General features: G+C 43.1%; 1 protein-coding gene across 8 annotated transcripts in view; it reads right to left on the reverse strand.

Moving 5' to 3' along the window:
- Positions 1-3,288: 3,288 nt before the first annotated feature.
- The window catches only part of ARHGEF28 (Rho guanine nucleotide exchange factor 28), a 300,222-nt gene continuing 280,799 nt past the window's right edge, over positions 3,289-22,711 (reverse strand). For all 8 annotated transcript variants that reach the window (XM_072745376.1, XM_072745372.1, XM_072745371.1 and 5 more), the window contains one exon: positions 3,289-4,456. In XM_072745376.1, the coding sequence (XP_072601477.1) occupies positions 4,293-4,456 (164 nt within the window). In that variant the 3' untranslated portion in view covers positions 3,289-4,292. The remainder of the gene's footprint in view (positions 4,457-22,711) is intronic.

Here is a 22,711-nt window from a genome sequence, read left to right on the forward strand (position 1 = left end):
GGCAATGCCATCTTTGCAACTGCCCGCTGCCTCCCTGCAGCTCGCAGGTCCCTCCCAGAAAGGGGCTTAGACACCGTCTGGAACTCTTGAGTGTCCCAACTGCCACCCTCCGTCACCTCCAGGTCACCTGGTCTGGTGGCCCATAGGACTGCACCTGCCCGGCAGGGTTGTGGATATCTGCATCCTTCAAAAGCTGGTGTCTCAGGGTCTGGCTTCCAGTCAGCCTCAATCCAGATGCTGAGATCCCCGCTTAGGGGCACTGTAAGGTCTGTGTGCCCTCAGCCACGCTGCAAACTGGGAGAGGGGGCTGTTTCATCTAATTCAAGGAAATCAACTCAGTCCGGCAAAATGGACTTACACAAAACGAGGAAACAGAAGAACATGTTCCAAATAAAAGAACAAGATGAAACCTCAGGGAAGGAAAAAAAAAACCTTAATGAAATGGAGATAAGAAAACAAAGCAGGGCAGCCCGGGTGGCTCAGGGGTTTAGCGCTGCCTTCGGCTCAGGGCGTGATCCTGGGGTCCCAGGATGGAGTCCCATGTCAGGCTCCCTGCATGGAGCCTGCTTCTCCCTCTGCCTGGGTCTCTGCCTCTCTCTCTATATATATCTATCTCATGAATAAATAAATAAAATCTTTAAAAAAAAAAGAAAAAGAAAACAAAGCAGAAGAGCCAGTGTCTTTCCCCTCCCTTCCCTCTACTTAACTCTGCTTTGACTCATGAACATCATCAGTTTATCCCACCGAAGCACCCTGACACATTCTTCTGGACCCTTCTGGGTCCCCTTTCCTCTTGGTTTCTTGTGGCTTGGGATCCAGTAGGCAACATCCACTTGGGCAGAACCCAGTTGCTTCTATGGTAGAGGGGGGAGTGGAAGGGTGGGGGGTGATGGGGCGGCCTAGTCCTCCTTAACCTGGCTCTCCAAGGAACCCCATCAGTCAGCAAGGTGAGAGGCAAAAGCTTCCGTGTTTCCTCACAACTTGCACAAGAGTGTTTGAAAGAGGTGAAGGTAAGTGGATGTTCTCAGTGGACACCTTAGCCCAGAGGGGAGGAACTTGCTCTGCAGAACCTCCAAATGCATGCTCTGGTGTCCCTGGACTTTTGCTTGGGTTGCCCTCCTTGCTCCCGCTTCCTTTCCCGTCTCTAACTTGTTACTTATGCATCAAGCCTCAGGCACCTTCTACTCTGGGACAACTCCCTCCGCGGCACGTACTCCTGGAGCCCAGTATCTTCCCATGAGCTCCCACGGCATGATGTCCTTCTCCGTACCTGTTCCCGTGTTTGGCTTCTCCAACAAACTGCAGGCTAATTCATCTTTGTTTTGCTCCTAGCAAACAATAAAATGGTTTGGCCTTTAGCAGACCGTCCACTGGCTACTGAATAAATGCGCCGAATGAAGCTTGTAGAGATGCAAGTAAGTCGAACGCTGACCTTAGGAGACCTTAGTCCAGCCTTATAATTAGCCCCCTCCAGGCATTCAGCATCTCTACTCGTGCTCTCGGGCTGTGCAGCCAGGATCCGCCTGAGGATTGGCACTGGGCTGAGCAATTATTAAATGATTATTTAATGATTTAATAGTAGCTAGCATATACTGACAGCTATGCCCCAGGCTGTGTTCTAAGCACACTCGTGTGTGCAGCATTCGTGTCTCACAGTTCTGTAGGTAATTGTCCCTCTTCCGTGGTGAAGACTTGGAGGCCTAGGGAGGTGACGCGACGCCTCGGGGACAACAGCGAGGGAGGACCTGACTCCAAAGCCCACGCTCCCTGCTTCTGTGCCTCTCTCTCTCTCTCTCTCTCTCTCTGTCTCTCGGGGAAAGACAGAGAAGCTGACTAACCACTCAGGTGGATCCTGAGTGAAAGGCCTTGAAAGGCCGCCTGAGGTCGCGGGAAAGAATCTGTCCTCCTCCTTACTCCTTTACCCGCCATCCCAGGACTTCACTCCCCTTTCGGCTTAGCGTGGCTCCAGCCGCTCGGAGCACCCGCTCTCCCTCTGCGGCAGGGCTTCGGCCCCTTGCCACCGAGCAGGGCCCCACGAGCGGCTGGAGGGGGTTGCAAGGCTCCGGCGACGGGACATCCTGATGGCTGATGGCACGTCGCAGGGCTGGACTGCAAGTGGGGCGGCCGTGAGCACACGCAGCCTGCGGAGGACAGAGCAACGGCGTGGCTGTCCTTCCCACAACGGATCTCCAAAGGGATGAATGTTTCCTCTAAGCTCTTCAGTTGGCAAGAAAAGTAAATCCTTTCCAGGAAACTTATTTGCGACGCTGCAAAATAGGGTGGTCTTCTCCCGGGCCTGGGGAGTTTGTGTTGGAACCACAGGGCGACCTCCACTGCAACCGGAGCCCCGTGTGGTGAGGACACAGTGCAAAGGGAGACGTCCTCAAGGAAAAGGCATAATCTTAAATAAGACAGTTACCAAGAGGAACCCATGATGCAGATAGCTCAAGAGATGCTCCTGCTTCCCCATGGTAGCTGCACCAAGACTCAAAGTCTGCAGGCCTGGAAATCAACTGAGCACATGCGTTTTTAAAGAACTGTGTGGGGATTCTGAACCTCTATTTGTGTCATCACGTACAGATATTTCCACATCCAATGCCGGGGGAAAGGGAGGATATTTATAGTTATATAAATATAGTTATAGTTATCCTATCCTATAACTTATAGTTATCCTATAACTATAGGATTTAGACTGAAATATCGGTCTGTTCCTTACTCAAGGGATATAGGATTCTGGACAAGGCTTTGTTGGAAAGAGAGCGGGAAGACAGGTCTTTTTCTTTAGATGCCTTTAGGAATGGAAGATACGTCTCATAATTCAGGAGTTCAGCTTGGAGGTGAAGTGATTGACTAAAATTTTAATAAGCTATACCCATTCTTGAAGATTAGACTCTTAATTTGTTATTATGATTGTGACCAAGATGGCCAGAGGCAGCAAGAGTCAGAGTACTCCCAACAAAGGCTCTTTTTTTTTTCCCCCAAAGGCTCTTTCTTAAACCAAGATTTGACTTGCCAACAGGAAAATATAAAGTAGGTATTCAACTGGCCTGACAATGGAATCTGGGTGAAATTTTTTCCCTTCCTATCACAGCTCCCTCCTGGTGAGTGCTGCAATTCTGGGTGAATTTAGTTCTCCTTGATTTTCACTTTCAGTAAGGGGAGGGAGTGTTCGCGTGAGAAATGTCTATTTCCCTATGGTCTTACACAATGTTAAAGTGTTCAAATAGCGAGGTGAAAGATATTTTTTTGTATCGGAGCAAAACATACAAATATTTCTGAAGAACAAACTGAAAAAATTTCCTGGTTTATTTTCTTACAGCGAGACCCATATTGCTCTGAAGGCCAGATGTGCCAGTTTTCCCTTGTGAAACAGCACATACAGTTAGCAGGCTTCACCCAGAAAGCAGTTTGGATTTTGTCCTTCAAGAACCGCAGGGCAGGGGTCCTTCTGGGGAGTGGTAGTTGTTCTTGCTCTCCACCGTGGGAGGGAAGCTGGGCACTACTGAAGCTTCACTATTTATATCAAAAAAAAGGATGTTGCTCAACTGTGGCTTGAAGACCAACCAGCATTAGATTAGGACCAAGAAATTGAGCACGTGGCCCAGGTCCTAAGAGTCCAGATTATGTCCAAAGCAGAGTAGTTGCCCAGTTGGAACTGGTAGGTGCCCAGACAGGACATGTTGGCCGCATGGGGACTACGACAGATCACCACCAGGAGAGGACCCCTTTCACTTCCCCAAGAGAACTTAGCACGTTAAAACAAAACAAAACAAAACAAACAAACAAACAAAAAAAACCACCCAGCCAAGAAAAGGCCTTTCCCACATGCTCCTCTGCCTTTTAGGGCCTTGAGGCCATTCTCCCTAATCAGCTGCTGTGTTGGGAAAGCTTGCCCATCATGAATATCACTCTTTCCAACCAGATTGCTTCTTCTAGATCTTTAAAAAAAAAAAAAAAAAAAAAAAATTCCCAAACCAGGTGATCCAGTAGAAAATGCAATATGGGATTTTACTCTAGAGTCATAACAACTCTGAAAATATTTCTGCTTATTCAAGTTAATTTCTCCACCAGAAATCTGAAATTAGGTGTGATAAGTTAATGATTATACAAACAAGAACTGCTTTCAATAATTTAATTGGACTCATGCCCAAAGAATGTACTTGCATGAAATATTAAATATTACTTGTAAAGCAATTTGGACACAGTCACACAAACATCAGGAAAAGAAAAAAATTATTCTTCACAAAATGCCAGTGTTTTGTTTTGTCTGGAAAAAAAAATTGACCACACAATTAGAGGTAAACGATATTTTCTTCAGCCGCGTCTCCGGTCTCTGCATCTTGTCTGTTCCGCGTCCGTAGGTTGTGCGCTGCTTCTGCCGCCCCCGTCTGCAGCCGGGAGCCGCATGCACTGGGCTCTGGGGGGGCCAGGGGCCCCGGGCGAGGGGTGCACAGGCCTGCAACAGACAGACGCACAGGTCAGGGGGACAGTGCAAGGCCCGCACACGGGATGCTAGGCCCCGGGCCGTGGGGTCTGGCACATGGGGGCCGTGGGCTCCCAAGGGAGCAACAGCCTGCAGTGGCGGCAAGGGACCCAACGACTGCAGGGACCCAACGACTGCAGCACCGATGTGCTCGCTGGCGCCCAGGCCTCGTCTAGCTAAGAGCCTTGCAAGTAAGTGCAGGGTAGGCTCAAGTGGCCGGACACCTGTCCCCGTCTGCTGGCGGAAGCTGTGCCAGCGCCAAAGGGGCACCCCCTGCCCACAGGCCAAGGTCTGCCTCCGTGAGGGGGCCGGGTGCACCTGCATGGCACCTGGCCCCGGGTCCCCAGGGCCCCCTGAGCACCCCCCGACCTGCCTCTAGACGCCCGTTGTCCAGCAGCCTGGGCTGCAGGCCTCGGCAGGTGGCCGGGCCTCAGCTGTCGGGGTGCCCGCTTGCCCAGGGCAGGGGAGGGGACAGGGCTGGCGCCCTGGAGGAGGGAGGCCGTGGCCGCAAGCTTCTGCCGCCAGCCCGGGGCTCCGGGCGCCCTCGCCCGCCACTCGCCTGCAGCACATGCCCTATGGCCTCCACGGACACGTGAAACTGGCAGCGTCATGTGACCAGCGACGCTGGCAACCTGGGCCCTCCTGACCTGGAGGCTCGGCTGTGAGGCCGGAGAGCAGCACCCCACACGGCTGTCCCCGGGGCCGGCAGACACCAGTCACCGCAGGAGCCGGAGCCAGCAGGGGAGGTGGCCCGGGACGAGGGGAGCCTGAACCCACAGCTCTGTGCTAAGCCAGGCCTCCCCGACTCCAGATGCCAGTGGGACATCGGAAAATCCATCTACGTTTGGGTGACTTGATTTTACTGAACCCCGATTCCAAATCCTGTCCCTCAGATTCTGGGAAGCCACTAACTACTGCTATTTTCATGACTGAGGATGCCTCTACTCCCCTTGTGCCCAGAACTGGGCCCGAGAACTGTGGGTCTTTACTGACATCACTCTTTAAGCCTCAAAATGTTGCAACCCACATTTTACAGTTTGGGGAATGGAGGCTCAGGCCACTTCAAGCCCTCCCCCAACATCGTGCAAGCTAGATCTGAACTCAAGGGCATTGCCACTTGCTCATGGGATCAAGATTCTCACGATTCTCGTTCTCACGGTGATGGAAATGGTTTGACCATCTTTCCTAAATGAATAGAGACCTTGAATGTCTAGTGCTTCTCCTCGCTAAGTACCACATTTTGAAGAGTCACTTAGCAAAAACAAAATTCAGAAAAAGACATAGCAAGCTCCTAAAAACACACACAATTATTATCAAAATTACAAAGCTCCCTCATTTTATCAGGCAAACATGAACCGCCCCCGGCACCCCCTTGTCTACGAGGGCAGCACACAGCAGTCCACAAGGCCCTCCGCTATCGTAGCACATCTGGAGTCGAAGAGTGCCTGTTTGTGGTCACAACACACATTCATGCTTCCAACTCCTGTCCCCAGCCATTGAATGAATAAAGCCATTTAACTTCTAAGAAACCAATATTCCCAGTTTCACTACTCATGTTTAGTATCACACAACCTGAAACACACGCACAGCTCCAGGTCTCCATCTGGCAGAGGGGGCCGGCCGGAGCCACCACAGTGCTACCTCGTGGCCAACAGAGCATCCAGCCACATGACATGAAATACCACACGGAGAACGAACAACTATCCACTGAATGAGGTGGCTGAGGGGCGACTGGTGACAAACGTGACAATACCAGGCCCGATGAAGCCCTTAATCCACATAAGTCTCCTTCCTCTGGGGCGTGAAACATGGAGCAGAAACCCTGAGACACCGGGGAGTCTGGATCTGGTGAGTCCTCCTACTGGTTTCAAGGAAGGCATCCTCAAAACGAGCCGAAGGACCACATGTAGATCAGGATTCTTTTATCTTAAGTTAAACTGTAGGCTCTGGTTCAGGAAGAAAGAGACCCAAGAATAAACAGGGGAGGTGTAGTTGGCAATCGTGCATGTGTGTGTGTGTGTGTGTGTGTGTGTGTGTGTGTGTGTGTGTGAAGGGGTGCAGATGTTTACTGAGAACTTCTTGAGATAAGAAGAAAAACACAGAAGAAGAAGATCTCTCGGTGAGAAACAGCTTGCTCGGCCTTCAAGTGACGGACTCGCGTTGTTCTCCCAGATGGGTGACTAGAGGTTGTCGGGGTGTGTATGCCTGAGGGGAGCTCGGTCTCCTCCTCCGTGTTCTTCCTTGGTTTCCACCCTAACTCTTTAGGCAAGGTCAGACAACCTTCTTTGAAATTAGAAACCCTTCCACGATTTCTGATTTTGTTATTCCATTTCAACCCTGAAAGAACCCCACCACAGCAACTGTATACTTTCTTAAGGTCAGCCACCTTTTTCCACACTTCTTACCCTAGAGAATATGATCATCATATGGAACTCTAAACTGGAAAAACATTTGTTAAAACAAAACCTCACTGATTCAAAAAGCAGAATTCTTGAGGAACAAAAAATCATCCAATATTGTGATCAAAATCCCTATAAATTGCTGGACATAAAAATGCCTCAATTTTAAATAAGCAAAGATGTATGAATTTAACAGAAACAGAATTTGGTCAACCATAAAGCAAATGCTATTATAAGGAAACAAAACTACAAACTGGAAGGAAACTTTCAATCTAGTGTCTCAATAGAACTTTTCCTCTTACTTAACCTAAAAGATATAATGTGATCTTTACCATACTTCTGGAAACTAAACACAAGGAACATTATTAACCTTAAAATAAAGACAAATAGGCTAAAATACATAGAAAACCCAAGGCCTTGCTAAACCAAGTGGAGAAATAAAATCTTGGTGCAGGATTTCTTCTACTGAACCGAACTTTTTTCCACACCCTACAACTTCATCCTTAAGAAGAAATCTCCTTAGACCCACTGTCCATTAATGAAGTTTTTTTTAGAATTCTAAGTACCCACATTTTGGCTGGTACTACTCTTTCTCCCATGAGTAGGGCTAGAAAGCACCCATTCTACCAAGGACATGCCCTGCACCACGCACCGATAATCCACAGACCACCTGGTTTCCTGAATCTCCCTATTCTTAGCCCTTAGTTGCAGCCTGTTGGTTGACATTTGGATTCACCACTTTCATCATTTGCTCACCTCGTATTGCCATTTTAGACTATCAGGGAAGAGAATCTGAGGTGTGGGATGGCTTGTCCTGAGAAATGGACACTAGCAAGATGCAAAATCAGCCTTCCTGCCATTGGCTCGCCACCATTAGTATTTTGAGCCAACCAAACTGGATTAAGACCAGCCTATAAACTCGAGGTGTACAGTGCAACCACGTGCCATATTGAAAGTGGACAAAGGGCCCCCTACACTGACGGCTGAATGCAAACTGTGAACGACAAGGTAACCTCGGGCAAGTCATCTCTCCTCTTTGGGTTTCAGTTCACCAAGGAGTTTTGAAGTCACCATTCCAGCCTCTTGAACTCCTCTACTGAAGGAGAATTTATACATCTGTGTTTTGGGTTATGATTCACCAAATAATCTGAGGGAACAACAAATGAATGTGTTTTATTATCTTTTTTAAATTTTTTAAAGATTTATTTATTTATGATAAACAGAGAGAGAGAGAGAGAGAGAGAGGCAGAGACACAGGCAGAGGGAGAAGCAGGCTCCATGCCAGGAGCCCGACGTGGGACTCGATCCCAGGACTCCAGGATCACACCCTGGGCCAAAGGCAGGCGCTAAACCACTGAGCCACCCAGGGATCCCCCAATGAATGTGGTTTAACTCTTTATGTTCAAGAAATACAAATTTATCACCGTAGGTTGCATATAATGTTTTTAAGGTAATTTCCAGACATGGGTTCCGCCCCCTACCTTCATTCCTCTAACACCACCTAACTGCAGGAGCCCACAGAGTCCTCAGGGGACAGTCTTCGGAAAGCTACCTAACGAGAAAGTAATGCCTGCAGTCAAACCCAGCGCATGACCTGCCCATCAATGAACAGCAAGCTGAAGGAAACAGCGAGTTGCTTCCTAAGTTGCCATGAAGAAAAATTTGTGACAAGTCGGAAAGGGCTGTCCATCATTTTAACATCAGCAATACTTGCCTTTCCTGGATTTGCTGGATGGAAACACATTCTCAATCATGGTATTTTTTAAGTCATATTTAAACTTAAAAGCACCAGTATAACTTTCATCATAAATATCAACGGTGGAGGTCCAGAACTTAACTCAACAGTATGGCCCCTGGCCAGGCACCAGCAGCCCAGTGCTGCAAAAAGCACACTGAGTCTACTGTTTAGATTGTTGATGATGCCCTGCTCAGTCCTCTGCGTCTCATCCCATTCCAGTCTCCCAAATAAAACTCACAAAACAGAGCTCTGAGTCTCTGGGTCTTGGCTCTGTTCTTGTTTACTTTAACGAAGTGTTCTGACTTGTGCTCCTTATTACTATATCCCCAGTGCATGTTCCAAAGATCAAAATTCACACTTCCCTAGAATAAACTCCACCTCAAAAATTTTTTGACTAATGTTCCAAGTCTGCAAAATAAGTTGTATTCCCTATTTAATGACTGATTCATGCTTATACTGTGAAACATTTAAAAAATCGTTTCCTGATGGCATCACTGGCAATCACTGTTTTTTCTCAGGAGCATTTTTCTTCTAATGGAAAACACTTCTTGTACGGAGCTTGAGGTATCTTCAGAGCAAAGGAAAAGTGGTCTGTGTCACTAATTCTGCTCAACTCCATTTTCCTCCGTGAGCCACAAAGAGGACGTGAGCCTCTGGCATGAAAATGAACCCAGATTTGGTGTCTGAGACCAATGATCTCAACTACTGTTATGATTCCGTTGCGACCCCTCATGTACCAATACCGCTCCTGCTCCCTGCCCTGGGGGGAGTGTGTGTGCACATGTGGTGCAGAAATTTGTAGAAATTTGTAACCTATAAATGCAGAAATTTGTAACCTATGCTTGCAGAAATTTGTAACCTATAAAAGCAAACTTTTATAATTTTTCAAATTGTGACTGTTGTAGCTGGACTTTTTTTTCTTATCGGAGATTAATACATTTGGAATCGAATGTGAGTTAAATAGGTAACACTGACAAGAAAGCAGTTGAAGCAATCAATGCAATGAAGATGAGATTATATTAACAGAAGACATGATACACCAAGCCTGTTATCTGATCTTGGATTTGCTCCCACTCTCTTTTCTCCCCATTAGGTACCAATGTTAAGGACTCATGACCTTAACGTTTAGCAAGCCCCATGGGAGGGTGGGGCAAGTGCTTCCACCTTCCCCCTCTTCTTTAGGATGCATTTCAAAGTGTTTCTCTAAACAAAATACCAATAAGTGTTAAAGAGAAAAGAATACAAGAAAGTTGATGCAACTCTGGGTAAATCAAGTCTATTAAAAGATTCCTTAGAATGTTACAGGCTCCCCTGCATTATAAATCTCTGAGAGGGGAAAACGGTAAGTGGCATCCCCCAAACTCAGGGAGAGTTCTCTCACAGTGTGCTTGGCAGTGCTGTGTTCCATGTAACATACTTTAGGAAACGGTATACTAGAGAAAGATAAATATATTATAGATTAAGGAAGAGACAGTGAATGACCAAGATGCCACAATAAATCAGGGCAAGAAGTTGAAAATAAGTGAGGTTTTCCAAATTCAGAAACTCTTAACCCTGTATATAATGTCCTATGGTGGACCCAGGCAATAATCATCAGTGGCCACTAGAATTATCAGGATGGGGAACCTTATAATGCATGGACCAAGGTGACAGCATCTGAACTCATGGGACAATTATAATATCATAAAAAGGCAAACAGACATGGTAAGCCTATAAGACGCAAGAGGAAATGTACAGTATGTATAATGTAGGAGATACGCAACACCATGTTTTTCATGTCAGAGAAGTATCTAGTCAAACATCAAATACCTATTCCCAACTATCCAGTTTACAGGAAATACAGAAGTAGAATAATATGTTAAACAACACTATAGAAAAGCAATCAGCAAAATTCAGAATGTAGGACGTTTAAACACACACACACACACACACACACACACACACACACACACACACACACCTGCCCAGGGAGGAAAAATGTCATTTCAAAATATAAACAACTTAGTCTTTTCAAAAAAATTATGATTTTTTTAAAAGGGAGAAACTTTAGATTAAAAGAGACTTAAGAGATATACAAACCAAATGCAACATATGAAATTATTTGGATCCCGATTCAAACAATCCAAAGGGGGGGGGGGAACTGAAGAGAAATTCAAGGGCGGAGAGTATGATTTTAAGTAAAAAAGTTACATTTTTTTAGGTGTAATGATATTATGGTGATGTTTAAAGAAAAACAACATTCCTTGTCTTTTAAAGAAATATACTAAAGCATTTTGAGATGAAATCATAGGATATCTTAGATTTGCTTTAGGATAACCCAATGTGAGAGGGAGAAAAGAGCACCAATGAACCAAGATTGGCTTGTCTCAGTTTTGGTCATAATTAAAGCTGAGAGTTCATTAAATCATTCTATTTTTGTATACATTTGAAATGTTCCATGATACATTTTTAAAAGTCCGTAGCCTTACATATATTTGGCCTATAAAATTATAAAGGGCTCTCTGTTATTCCAACATTGTAGCTTCTATACATCTGATAGAATTGGAATACTCTGGCAATAAATTAGAGTCTTCCTCTGGACGCAGAGTATGTTTAGATCAATTTTAATGCAACTGTATGACAAGTCGTTGGCAAATGTGTGTGTACAGGTTTATATCTATTTAGAAAGATTCATAGTTCATATGAATCTATTCCATAAAATAGATGAGGTTCATTTGGGTTTATAGCTACCCATAAAAAATGATACAGATTCAAGTGTGGCCCATTGCTTTTGCCTAGAAAATCTTACATCTCCTAAGTGAACTGTAATTCAGAAAAGATCTTTTATACCCTGTGTGTATTTGTTGGTGGTAATGAATTGGTAAGTAGCTCATGGAATTTAGATTCCTCTCCTTTAGCCTTTTGAGTTTGCCTAGAACTAAAAAGTGATATTTAAGAAATAGAAAATATTTAGTCAAATAATTTCAAAGTAAATTTCAGTTTTTAATAATATATATTGTCAAAGGAATTAGTGAATATGATTCAAAAATTTTATCTACTCAGGATGCCTGGGTGGCTCAGCACTTGAGCATCTGCCTTCGGCCCAGGTCGTGACCCGGGGGTCCTGGGATCTAGTTCCCCATCGGGCTCCCTGCGTGGAGCCTGCTTCTCCCTCTGCCTGTGTCTCTGCCTCTTTCTGTGTCTCTCATGAATAAATAAACAAACAAATAAATCTTTTTTTAAAATTAGAGATATGCTAGGTGAATTAAAAAAAAAATTAAGAGCATCTGGGTGCCTCACTTGGTTGAACCTCTGCCTCATGGTTTCAATTCAGGTCATGATCTCAGGGTAGTGGGATCAAACCCTGAGCTGAACTCTGTGCTCAGCTGGGCATCTCCCTGAAGATTCTCTTCCTCTGCCCCTCCCCCTACTCACTCTTGCTCTCAAATAAAATAAATAAATACTAAGAAGAAAAAAAAAGAATCAACAGACTAGTAGGAGATTAAGGACAAGAAAATCTCCCAGAAACTATGTTTGTAATGGAAATCAAAAAAGCAGGAAAGTCAGAGGATCCAAGAGATCCAACATATAACCAGAAACAGGTCCAATAAGATAATAGAAAGCAGAAACAGATCTTTTTAAAAGGGAAATTTCCCAGTATCGAAGGAAATATCTCTAGATTGAAAGATCCTAATGAATAATCAGTAAAAATGGCTTTCGCGAAAAACTACACTAAGGCATATACTACAATTCATCCAGGAAGGGATAAAGAGAGAATTCTAAAGGCTCCCAAAATTAAGAACAGGTCACAGAAGTTTAGAAATAAGAATGGCACCCGACGTCTTGAGAGCAATCCAAGAAGAAGAATCAAATCCTTCAAAATTCTGTAGGAGAATAATTTTTGATCTAGAATTCTAAGCCTAGATATCTTACAAAAAACAAGTATGAATGTGGCAAAGATAAATTGAATGAAAAAGACATTTCAAATTAGTTAATTGGGAAAAATGTGCTTTCATGACCCCTTTGCTTAGGAAAGTTTGGGGATCCGCTCCACCAATTAAAGGAATAGATCACAGAAGATAAAGGGACTGAGGACAAAGGATCTGTCACAGGAGGGATAGGAAGGGTGACACTTGCATAGCTGGCCTGGGAATGGGGACCTACGAGAAACAGGAGGCCAGAGGACCCTGGAAGGGAAATTTCAAGGAAGGAAAATGAAGCTGATAGATACCGGACATGTCGCGTGTGTGCAAACTACTATTGGTCAATAAGTGAGTGGCGTCGGAGCTTTGAAGGAAGACATAGTGGAAGGAAGGAAAAATGTAAGCAAATGAAAATGGCAGATGGTTAAAGATTCAGTAAGATAGAAGAGAATAGTCAAAACCAGTGTTATTTTAAGTAGCTTCTGCACATCAGGTTGATTTTTTTCCATCTTGAAAGAGCTCAGCTCTCACAAATGTCTTTTTCCAATCCTGAAGGATCCACATACGACTGTAAATGATTTCTCTGAAAACTATTTCTCAAAGCACAAAACATATTGAACCCATTTGGAAAGAATAAATGTGTCTCCATGAATAAGACTCAATGCTTGAAATTCCAAAATCTGCTGTTAGGAAAAACACCTTTATAAATAGTCAACTCACCAAAGAGATAACCTAAAAAGCAAATAAATGCAATGATACTAAATCTCACTAGTAATTAGAAAAGTACAAATTGAAAGCATGTGAGTTACCATTTCATACCCATGATATTGGCAAAATTTAAGAGCCTAACAATACTGAGTTTTGGGAAAGTTCGGGGAAAACTGGAACTCTCATATATTGCTACTGAGAATTATGTAACTTTAGAGAGAAAACAGGAATACCCAGCAAAACCAAAGACATCTCTACCACTATTAGGTGTTATCATGTAAATAAATTCTCATTCATTTGCATAAGGCGAATGCATAAAAGGATGTTTACTGAGAATCATTTGCAGGGGGAAAACATTGGAAACACCCTAACTGCTCATTAGTGGGGGAATGAACATGCTGGTGTTTATTCCTATATTGGAATAGCATACAGCAGTTTAAAATGAACTATTTGAGCTATGTGTATGAATATGCGCATTTAGTGAAAAAACTGGCTGCAGAAAGGCATACACATTATGTATTTACACAGAATATATATAAAAAAACAAAAAATGTATTATTTATGCATACAGGCAGTGATAGCATAAAAACATAGTATAAAAAAAAAAACATACTATAGAAATGATATGCACCAGGGGCACCCGGGTGGCTCAGTAGTTGAGCATCTGCCTTCGGCCCAGGGTGTGACCCTGGGGTCCTGGGATCGAGTACTACATCGGGCTCCCTGCATGGAGCCTGCTTCTCCCTCTGCCTGGGTCTCTGCCTCTCTCTGTGTGTCTCATGAATAATAAAATCTTAAAAAAAAAAAAGAAATGGTATGCACCAATTTTAAGATATTGGTTAACTCTAAGAAGGAAAAAAAAAGAAAAATGGGAGGGACATTACATCTAACATTCTAAAAAAAAAAGGCAAAGATATCTGAGGCAAATATGGCAATGAGTTAACATTTGTTAAATGCACAATATACTTTTCCTATACATTTCTGTTTGAAATTTTTCATGATTAAAACTTGTACAACAAAAAATGCATCAAAATACACAGCAACCAATTACAATATGTGGCTTTTATTTGGATTCTGAGTAAAAAAGAACAGACTAGAAAAAGTACACACACACACACACAAAACAATTTTGAACTTAAATACTGACTAGATATTGATATTATGGAATTCTTGCTAATTTCTCCCTTGGTGTGATAATAGTTTTAAAAGGAAGGCCTTATCTTTTAGAGAATTATACTGAGATATTCTAGATCAATAAATGTTTTCATACAAGTTCTAAGTACTGCTGCAAAATAAACCAGGTGTGGTGGCGGTGAAGCTTCTAGATGAAATGTGACTGGCCGTTCAGTTCCTCAGTTTCTCAAGTTGGGGAACGGTCACTAAGTGGCTGTCATACTCCTGCTTAATTATGTACATGTTTGAAATCGTCCACAATACAAACAGACCCAAAAAAGAAAAAGTCAAGCTCAATTTTTTAATCAAAGTGAAGCTATTCAAATCCTGGAGTCCTTGTTAAGAAACAGGAACAATTTTTTTTAAAGCGCGGTGAATCAAATGGCAGATAGGTCTCCAGCTCAGGGACACATCACCACGTTCACGGCACTGAGGTCCCCTGACAGACAGACACCTCGGATTCCCGAGAACCGTGCTCATTAGGCTGATTTCTGAAAACTATCTGCTTCATGAGCCTATTCACACCCAAAGAGTCATGCCTCTCGTTTTGTGCGGGAAGAAGTGAATTCATTTTTCTGCTAGGTGAATAATGCAGGAACTCAACTTAGGAATTTTAATGCCATCAGCAAAGAGGGAGAGTTTGAATTTTAATGCCGCACTTACTTCTTACTGACGCAGGAGAGGGAAATCTGTTAGAGTTCTTAAGCATACAAGATCCAGTGCCTTTGATCAAACAGAAGAAGGTAAGCAATTAAATACATCCAAGCTAGTTCTAACTACATCTTAATGATCATATGATTGGACTTCAAAAAATTGGTATCCAATTCTTTAAAGGTTGACAAATGAGTGTTTTTTTTTTCTTGATCAACTACAAAATTACATGATGTCAAACGACTTACATGCCTTTTCTGTTCTGAGAAATTGGTATTTACAGTTTTCATAGCAACATAAAGTTTTTTTCTTTTTTAGAAATGAGAAACATTATTTTTGTAATTCTATTTGTTTGAAATGACGTTTGCCAAGAAACCAAACTCCAAAATATATTTTCCAACTGCAGCTTTGAGTTTATGCCACTCAAAGATGATTATAATTTTAAAAGTACAACATAATATATAGAAAAAAGTGTTTTGTTCAGTGCAGATTTTCACACCCTTGGCATTCTTTTCACATTTGTTTGTTATCAGAGTCAAGATAACTATAGTACATTTCTGGAAATTAAACTTAAATATTTTTAGAAATTGTACAGTTAGAGAGGAAGGCAGTTTGCGGAACAGAGACAAAAATAAGGATATTACCAAAACAGCAATCAAAAGAAAACATACATACAGCAGGATTAACTGCTCTATTCCTTGGAGCCATCCTTTCCCTCTAAAGGAGATTATTTTTAAATTGTCTTACGGATACTAATGTCACATGAAGCTACTCTAGCTGTTATATTTGTGCTCGTTGACATGTGACCTGTGACCAACACCAGAGCCTAAAGAAAGCTAATTTCCTTCGTTATCCAGCAGGTGACACGAATGCCCCCAAGGTTGCACTACACCCTCCTCCTCCTGGACAGAACTCTCTTCTCTAAACAACTCTTCTCAACAAGGAGCCACAGCTTTGCCACATAATCTAAGTGATCTTTAGTGGAATCAGCCACCAAGAACAAGGATCACGGAGAGGAGCCTCGGCTCTTCCCTTGGTGACCAGCAGCCCTCATTCCTGACAGACGTCGGGGGGCCACTGAGCACGCCGTCCCATGGCCAACCACCAGAGCTGGAAGATGCCGGTGAAGAGAACTGTTATAAAGGCAAGACCTCCCGCTCAACGGCTCATGAATACCGGCCACAGGTGAGTGCACTTCACAGACGCTCCAGAGAGCTAGCTTCCCGGCGCGGCGGCCAGGACAGCTTCAGACAGGACACATCTTCCCCAAGCCTGGAGGGGTGGCCAGGATGTCGACAGAGAGAGGTGGCCTCGCGGGGAGGCACTCAGGTGGAATTTGCAACCCTTGCAAAGGGGAGAAGATGCTAGATACGTAAAAAAGGAGAGTTGTCACGTTTGGCTGAACTAGGAGTTTGTGCAAGTGAGTCCGGGCAGGGTCGGGGGAATGTGCTGAAAAAGTAGCCTCTGGAGGGTCTGGAAGGGAAATGTGAAGAGTTCTTGAGGAGCACGCCTGGCAACCACGGTGATGTGGACCCTCGAATGGTGGCCCATCAGTCTACACCCTTGGCTTTACACACCCCCTGCCCATCCCACCACTCTGCAACCAGAAGTAGCTCCCAGAGCAGAGGGCAGGGGAACTGTATTCCCATTTGCCCACCTGGACTGGAGCACGTTGAAGTCAATCGAGTTTCCATTCCTTTGATGGACATTTTTTTTTGTCAATTAGTAGAGAGGGTGTCAGAGTAAAAACTGGTTTGAGGGGCGCCTGGGGGGCCCAGCTGGTTCAGCTCAGGTCATGATCTTAAGAGTCCCAGGATCGAGCCCCACATGGGGCTCCCTGCTCGTGGGGCGTCTGCTTCTCCTCCTCTTGCCTCTGCCCCTCCCTGCCATTCATGTCCTCTGTCTCTTATATAAATAAATTAAATTTTTTTTTTAAAGAATGGAAACTGTTTTGAGCTTCTTATCCATTTGTTCTTCACTAAGCAGGCACTCAGTGCTTCGTGTGTGCTCTGCACTGGGCTGGACAGGAGGCGAAGTAAGGTGAACAGGACCTAGACTCAGCACCCAGGAAGTGTATAGGAAGTAGTTTTTGAAATACACTTTCTCTTTGAAAACTCTGTTTCTTCAAAGCTAAACAAGTACCTATTCTAGAAACAATTCTACTCCTAGGTATTTATACAAGAGGAATGAAAGCATAATTTACACACACACACACACACACACACACACACACACACACACACACCTTGTAGAGGAATGTTCACAGCTGCTTTATTCACAGTAGCCCCAAATGAGAAATAAGCCAGGTGTCCATCAGCAGAAGAATGGGTCACTGGTAAATTCATCTGCAAGATTACTCAGTAATAAAAGGATACCAATTACAGATTCATGCGATGCCATGGATGCATCTCAAAAACATGCTGAGTGAAAAACAACTGAATACAAGAAGGTACATGTGTCTGATTTCATTCCATTCTAGAATATGCAAATTAACGTATGGTGATGGAAAGCAGAAAAGCAGTTGCTTCTGGGGGTAGGGATTGGTTAGAAAGGGGTAGAAGGGAGCTTTCTGGAGGGATGGAAATATTCTGTGCCTTGATATACATTTTACCAAACAGACTGAATAGAATTAATATCTGAGCACTTCGGTGTCTGGGAATTATAACCCCAGCAAAATAAACTACATAAAGCATCCTAGAGTCTAAAGGGAAAACTGGTGCAAAATATAGCAGAAAGCAACGAAAGGGTATACTGGACACAGGATTACACAAGAGAGAGTCCTAACCCAGACAAAGAGGCTCTGGAAAGGCATCCAGAAGTAAGTGACCCTGGAGCTAGGTCTTGAAAGATGAGTAAGAGTTAACCAGTTTGGAAGAAAATGGTAGAAGAGAAGATATTCCTGCCAGAGAAAGCAGATGTACAAAAGTGGGGTTGGGAGGGTGGCTGGACCACGGGGTGAGAAAGGATGGAGAAGGAGAGGCAGCTAAGAGGCTAAAAGGCCAGACCGGGCCTCTAGGCCCAAACTCATCACCTCCTGTGCTTCTTCAGGGAGGACCCCCTTGGAGCACGCGGTGCCTTTGAAAAGGCCCAAGAAAGTGAGCCCAGAAAATCACTAAGACTGGACACAAACCCTTATCCACAGGCCCAAGTGCTGACCTGGGGGCTAAACAAAACTCTTAAATTCATGTTGGATTTGGTTTTCAAAAGACAACCACCCACGTGGTAAATCATGTGGGGATGTGTCATCGGGATTTCAACCACTCCCAAGGGAGAAAACTGTATTTGAAGGGTGCGCTGCAGGCAATGGATTTATTTCAACATCCACTTACATCAGTGTTTGTTCTACTCTATTTAAAGGAAGAGTAGGCCTGCAAGATGCTGGGCTGGGGAGGAGGATGCTGTGCTTAGACACCAAGATTTGGGAAGCACCATTTTTGGATACACAAAAGCACAATAAAAGTTTTGAAAAAGCTGGGTAGTTGCAAAACCAGCATTTCCTCGATATTGTTATTATGAGAACGGTCTATCCTGTAACACCGAGTGACAGCCAGTAGAGCTGTGGAACGTACTTCGAGATGGGCCTTCTTGGGTAGAGCCCAAATGAGCTGTAAGTCAGGCCACCAGAGCAACCACTTGGAAGTAGTCCAAGGGCTCAAGTCTTCACACGTATTTCTTAACGATATAAAACTTTCCTCATGCAAGGTGAACAAGTGGTAACTCTGTTGAGTGCCGCTGGAGTTCCAGCTATTTTGTGTCTTGTCTTACGGAATCCTCTTACCACCTCCAAAGCAGATACTACCAGAAGTCCAATATGTAAGGAAACAAACACAGCAAGTCAACTTAAATAATACTGGCTTAAAATTTCGTAGGTAATAAATGGCAGAGCTGGAATATGAACCGAGGCATGATTTCCAACCCTTCTATCTTCACCACCATGTCAGTCAACCATCTCCACTGTACAAATATTAATCAAGGCCATTCCTTTGTGCGTTCATGTGTGTAGTCATGCATTCAGATCCCTCACTTAAAAATGACGTGCTGATAAATTCATGTAAAGTTCATTACACTGGAAAAGACAATTTTTAGTCTATTTTGGCTAAAACTTGGTTTAAGAGATGGGAGAAGGTGGCTCCCTTATCTTCTTCTGACTTTTGAATAACAGGAGGATACCCTACCCTCCACTTTTATCTTAGGCACATAGCTGGTCTTGGTCATTCTGGCCAAAAATGGTATTGCCAAGCAGGTTTCCACCCTAGTAGCTTTTCTGGGTCAGTACGGATTCAGTCATTGAATCAAGCCCCTCATGAAACACATTTTCTGTAATTTTCCTGAACTATAGAGTCTTCAAGTGGGCCAGTGGACTCTCTAAAAAAACAAAAACAAATTCTGAAAATAATCATCTCTAAACAAAACAAAACAAAAACCTAAAAATCATCACCAATAACCATCACCTTATAAACTTGTAGAAATACTCTAAGTTTAAGAAAACATGTATTTTACCCATAAGCCGCCCCCTTAATTTATAAAAATAAGGATTTCATTGTGTCCCCATGTGAGTCAGTGGGTATCTATCTTAAGTAGTAGGTAAGAGGTTGACTCTGACAAACATATCTGCAGTATCTATGTACCCACATATCTGCGTCTTTTATCTGACAAGCATAAAGTATTTTAATTTACTAGCAGCACCATTTGCAAAAATCCTTCCATACTCTTATCCCGAGGAATGACAACTTCTTGGGTAGGGTGATGTTCATGAGACTTCCCCCAATACTTCCTTTGCTCTGAGTCTCACAGACTGCAGTTTCGGGCTTTCTCCTTCCAGTTCATTAAGGCGCCTCTGAGCGGAGGAAGCTCACAGAAGGTGAATTTAGGATCTGATCTTTCACAATACTTTACTCTCAGGCTAGTTGATTAGCATTCAATAACAACAACAAAAAATTCGTTTTCATGTGCGTAGATAGTTCAAGGGAATGCCCTAAAAGACAGGGAACAGCGCTGCCCCGACCTGTCACTGTTGTTGCATTCTGAAAAGGGGATGTGACTCCAGTCTGTGGTCCCCAAGGGGCATCAGTGTGCAACTGCACTTTCTCAACACAGGAGCCTAAATGCAAAATATGGCCTCATTACCACATGCCGACTAACAGACCATCACATTTTGGCCAAAATGTTTCTTACATTTTCTGCATCTGATCTATGTGCCAGTGAAGAGGAGTTTGCATATGCAAAACTCTGTGAGTGTATTTTAGAGCTCAGGCTTAACAGAAGCGTCAAGCATCTAAAAATACAGGATGAGCTCTACTTGTGTATAATCTATTATGCCAATCTGGATAATTTAACAAATAATCAAGAATAGTACAGCTTTGGGAGGAATAAATTTGTCAGGAGTCAGAAGTTTAACCTACTCATGGGAAGTAACAGAGCTCTGAAAACTTCAGTTTCTTAAAAGAGGGTTCAATTTTAATCAGCTGGGATATACATTAAGCTTCCATATTCTTGTTAGAAGAACATCCTCAAAACATAACCATATGGAAGCAAGTAAAAACAACACAATATACATACATCCAAGAGTTTAGGCTTACATAATCTTAAGAATGTTTAATAGTTCCATATTTACTATGCTAAAATAAGAAGAAGAAGAAGAAAAAAAAACCAGCAGAGCTAAACAGTTAACTGCAAGGGCACATCTGAAATGACAAGAATATAAGCTTAAGATCTTCACATACAGATTCCAAAAGTTTCTGGCAAAGTCAAGTATGTGAAGTCTCTGACTTGTAATATCACACCCTCCCAACTTCTACCATCTGCCTCTAGCAAATGTCAGTGTATTCCCAGGATGGAAACATGCTTCCTTTCTGAATCATTCCTACTGAGACTTGAAAAATACGGCCTACTGCAGTTGAGCATTATTGCCTTGAATTCAGGATAAAAACCGAAACCAGAGCCTCCTCCTTCAGTAATTCAGAAGAATCAAGACTTCCCTCGTCCAAATGACTAGTGTCTACACTGAAGGAGGCGAACGCTTAGGGACTCCTATACTGACAGCCCACTGAAGAGCCAAGCCGTCTTTGAGGAATGGGAACTAGAGAACTCACAAGCAACAAGAAAACACTGAAGCTTCCAAGGCCGTGTTGGAAAACAGAGCATTAAAATCACCTCCCCACTTGGGGTTTTTCACGAAGACGTCTTTCAGCGTGCAATTTCTGTTTTCTGTTGCTGGTGGGTTTATGAGACTCTCCAAGTGCAATACCCTTATTGCAGCGTTACGACATTCTGTATGATTAATTGATTGCAAATCACCGCATAGGGTGCCAAGATCACTGGTAGGAAGCAGGTTATTAAATAAAATTAAAACTCGGCCAGTGTTTTGCTTGTAAACGTTACTTCCAAAGCCTTACAGCACCATTCCTTACAAAATGGCCTCAATTCACCAGAGAAGCAGTGTCCTATATTTTTGGCCGATGATCCAAATATTCTATATTTAATCCAAACATCCAGTATGTTATGTTTTAGGAAGAAAAAGCTGTAGTGTAATGAAATTTGCACAAAGAGAGCTATGGAAAAGAGTCATCATGAAAATAATTAAATTTTGCACAGCCTTACTGTGAAATTGTTCTGTGAAAGGCCCAGAGTCCTATCCTGCATAACTGGAAACTTCATAAGATTACATTTTTCCTTAGGTAAATCTTCAAACCAAGCATTAACGTTTCAAATTAAATTGAATTAATATGTCACCCAGAAAGAGGATGGAGATCCTGGCTCCTTACCCAAGGAAGCTCAACAGTGATTTATCATGGCACATTAACATCTGCACAGATCAAAACTTGGGCCCCGGTTTTTTTTATTATCTGGCTCAAATCTGTGCAAAACAACAGGACAAGGCTTCTCCCCCTCAGCCAGCTGAGTCTGGGAATCGACCAGCAGAGAATATATAGGTGCCCTCCAGTTACTCTGGAGTAAAGCAAAGGGATATATTTCTTAAGACGCCATCGCACTTAATTTAAGATTGCTATTATCAATATGTGATCTTTCAGGCAATATTTTAAGTCTGACAAGTTAGAAGGTCAGGCCAGGGAAACTGGTTCACATTCTAGGAGCATATTTAACTAAACAAATAGTGTTTGTTTTGCCCAGGGAAATACACTAGACTGTTAAATACGATTTAGCCAAAGAAAAAGGGTTTAAGAAATTATTTCATTGATGTTGAGCTAACTGCCCACGTTTAATTTACTGGTGTTCGAGCTGCTGTATGGTTAAAAAAGAAATACCCCAGTGAACAGATAGGTTGACTGAGTTATTGATAAAACAATCAAATGCTAAATTGTTTATGTGCCATCTTCCTAAAATGATAGCAACGGATTTATTTCCACTTATTTAGAATAAACTAAAGCATTTTTTGAACACGTTGTGACTTCTTAAGTTTTCACTGGCCATACAAGGCTACATGGGGCTATATACACAATGTACTCAATGGAAAATTAGCTCACACAAAGAGGTGCTCTCCAGAGCTGTACAAAGAGGATCTACAGCAGTCTGTTAAATAGGACTGTACATCAGTAAACAAATTTATTTCGACATTTAATAAGGAAGAAAAGTTGGTTAAAGTTTGCTGCCTAGAATCCAGTAAGGGATTAAAGGCAAACAATCTTACAGTTACTCT

Source organism: Vulpes vulpes, unplaced genomic scaffold (assembly GCF_048418805.1).
Source record: "Vulpes vulpes isolate BD-2025 unplaced genomic scaffold, VulVul3 u000000652, whole genome shotgun sequence".
Taxonomy (NCBI): domain Eukaryota; kingdom Metazoa; phylum Chordata; class Mammalia; order Carnivora; family Canidae; genus Vulpes; species Vulpes vulpes.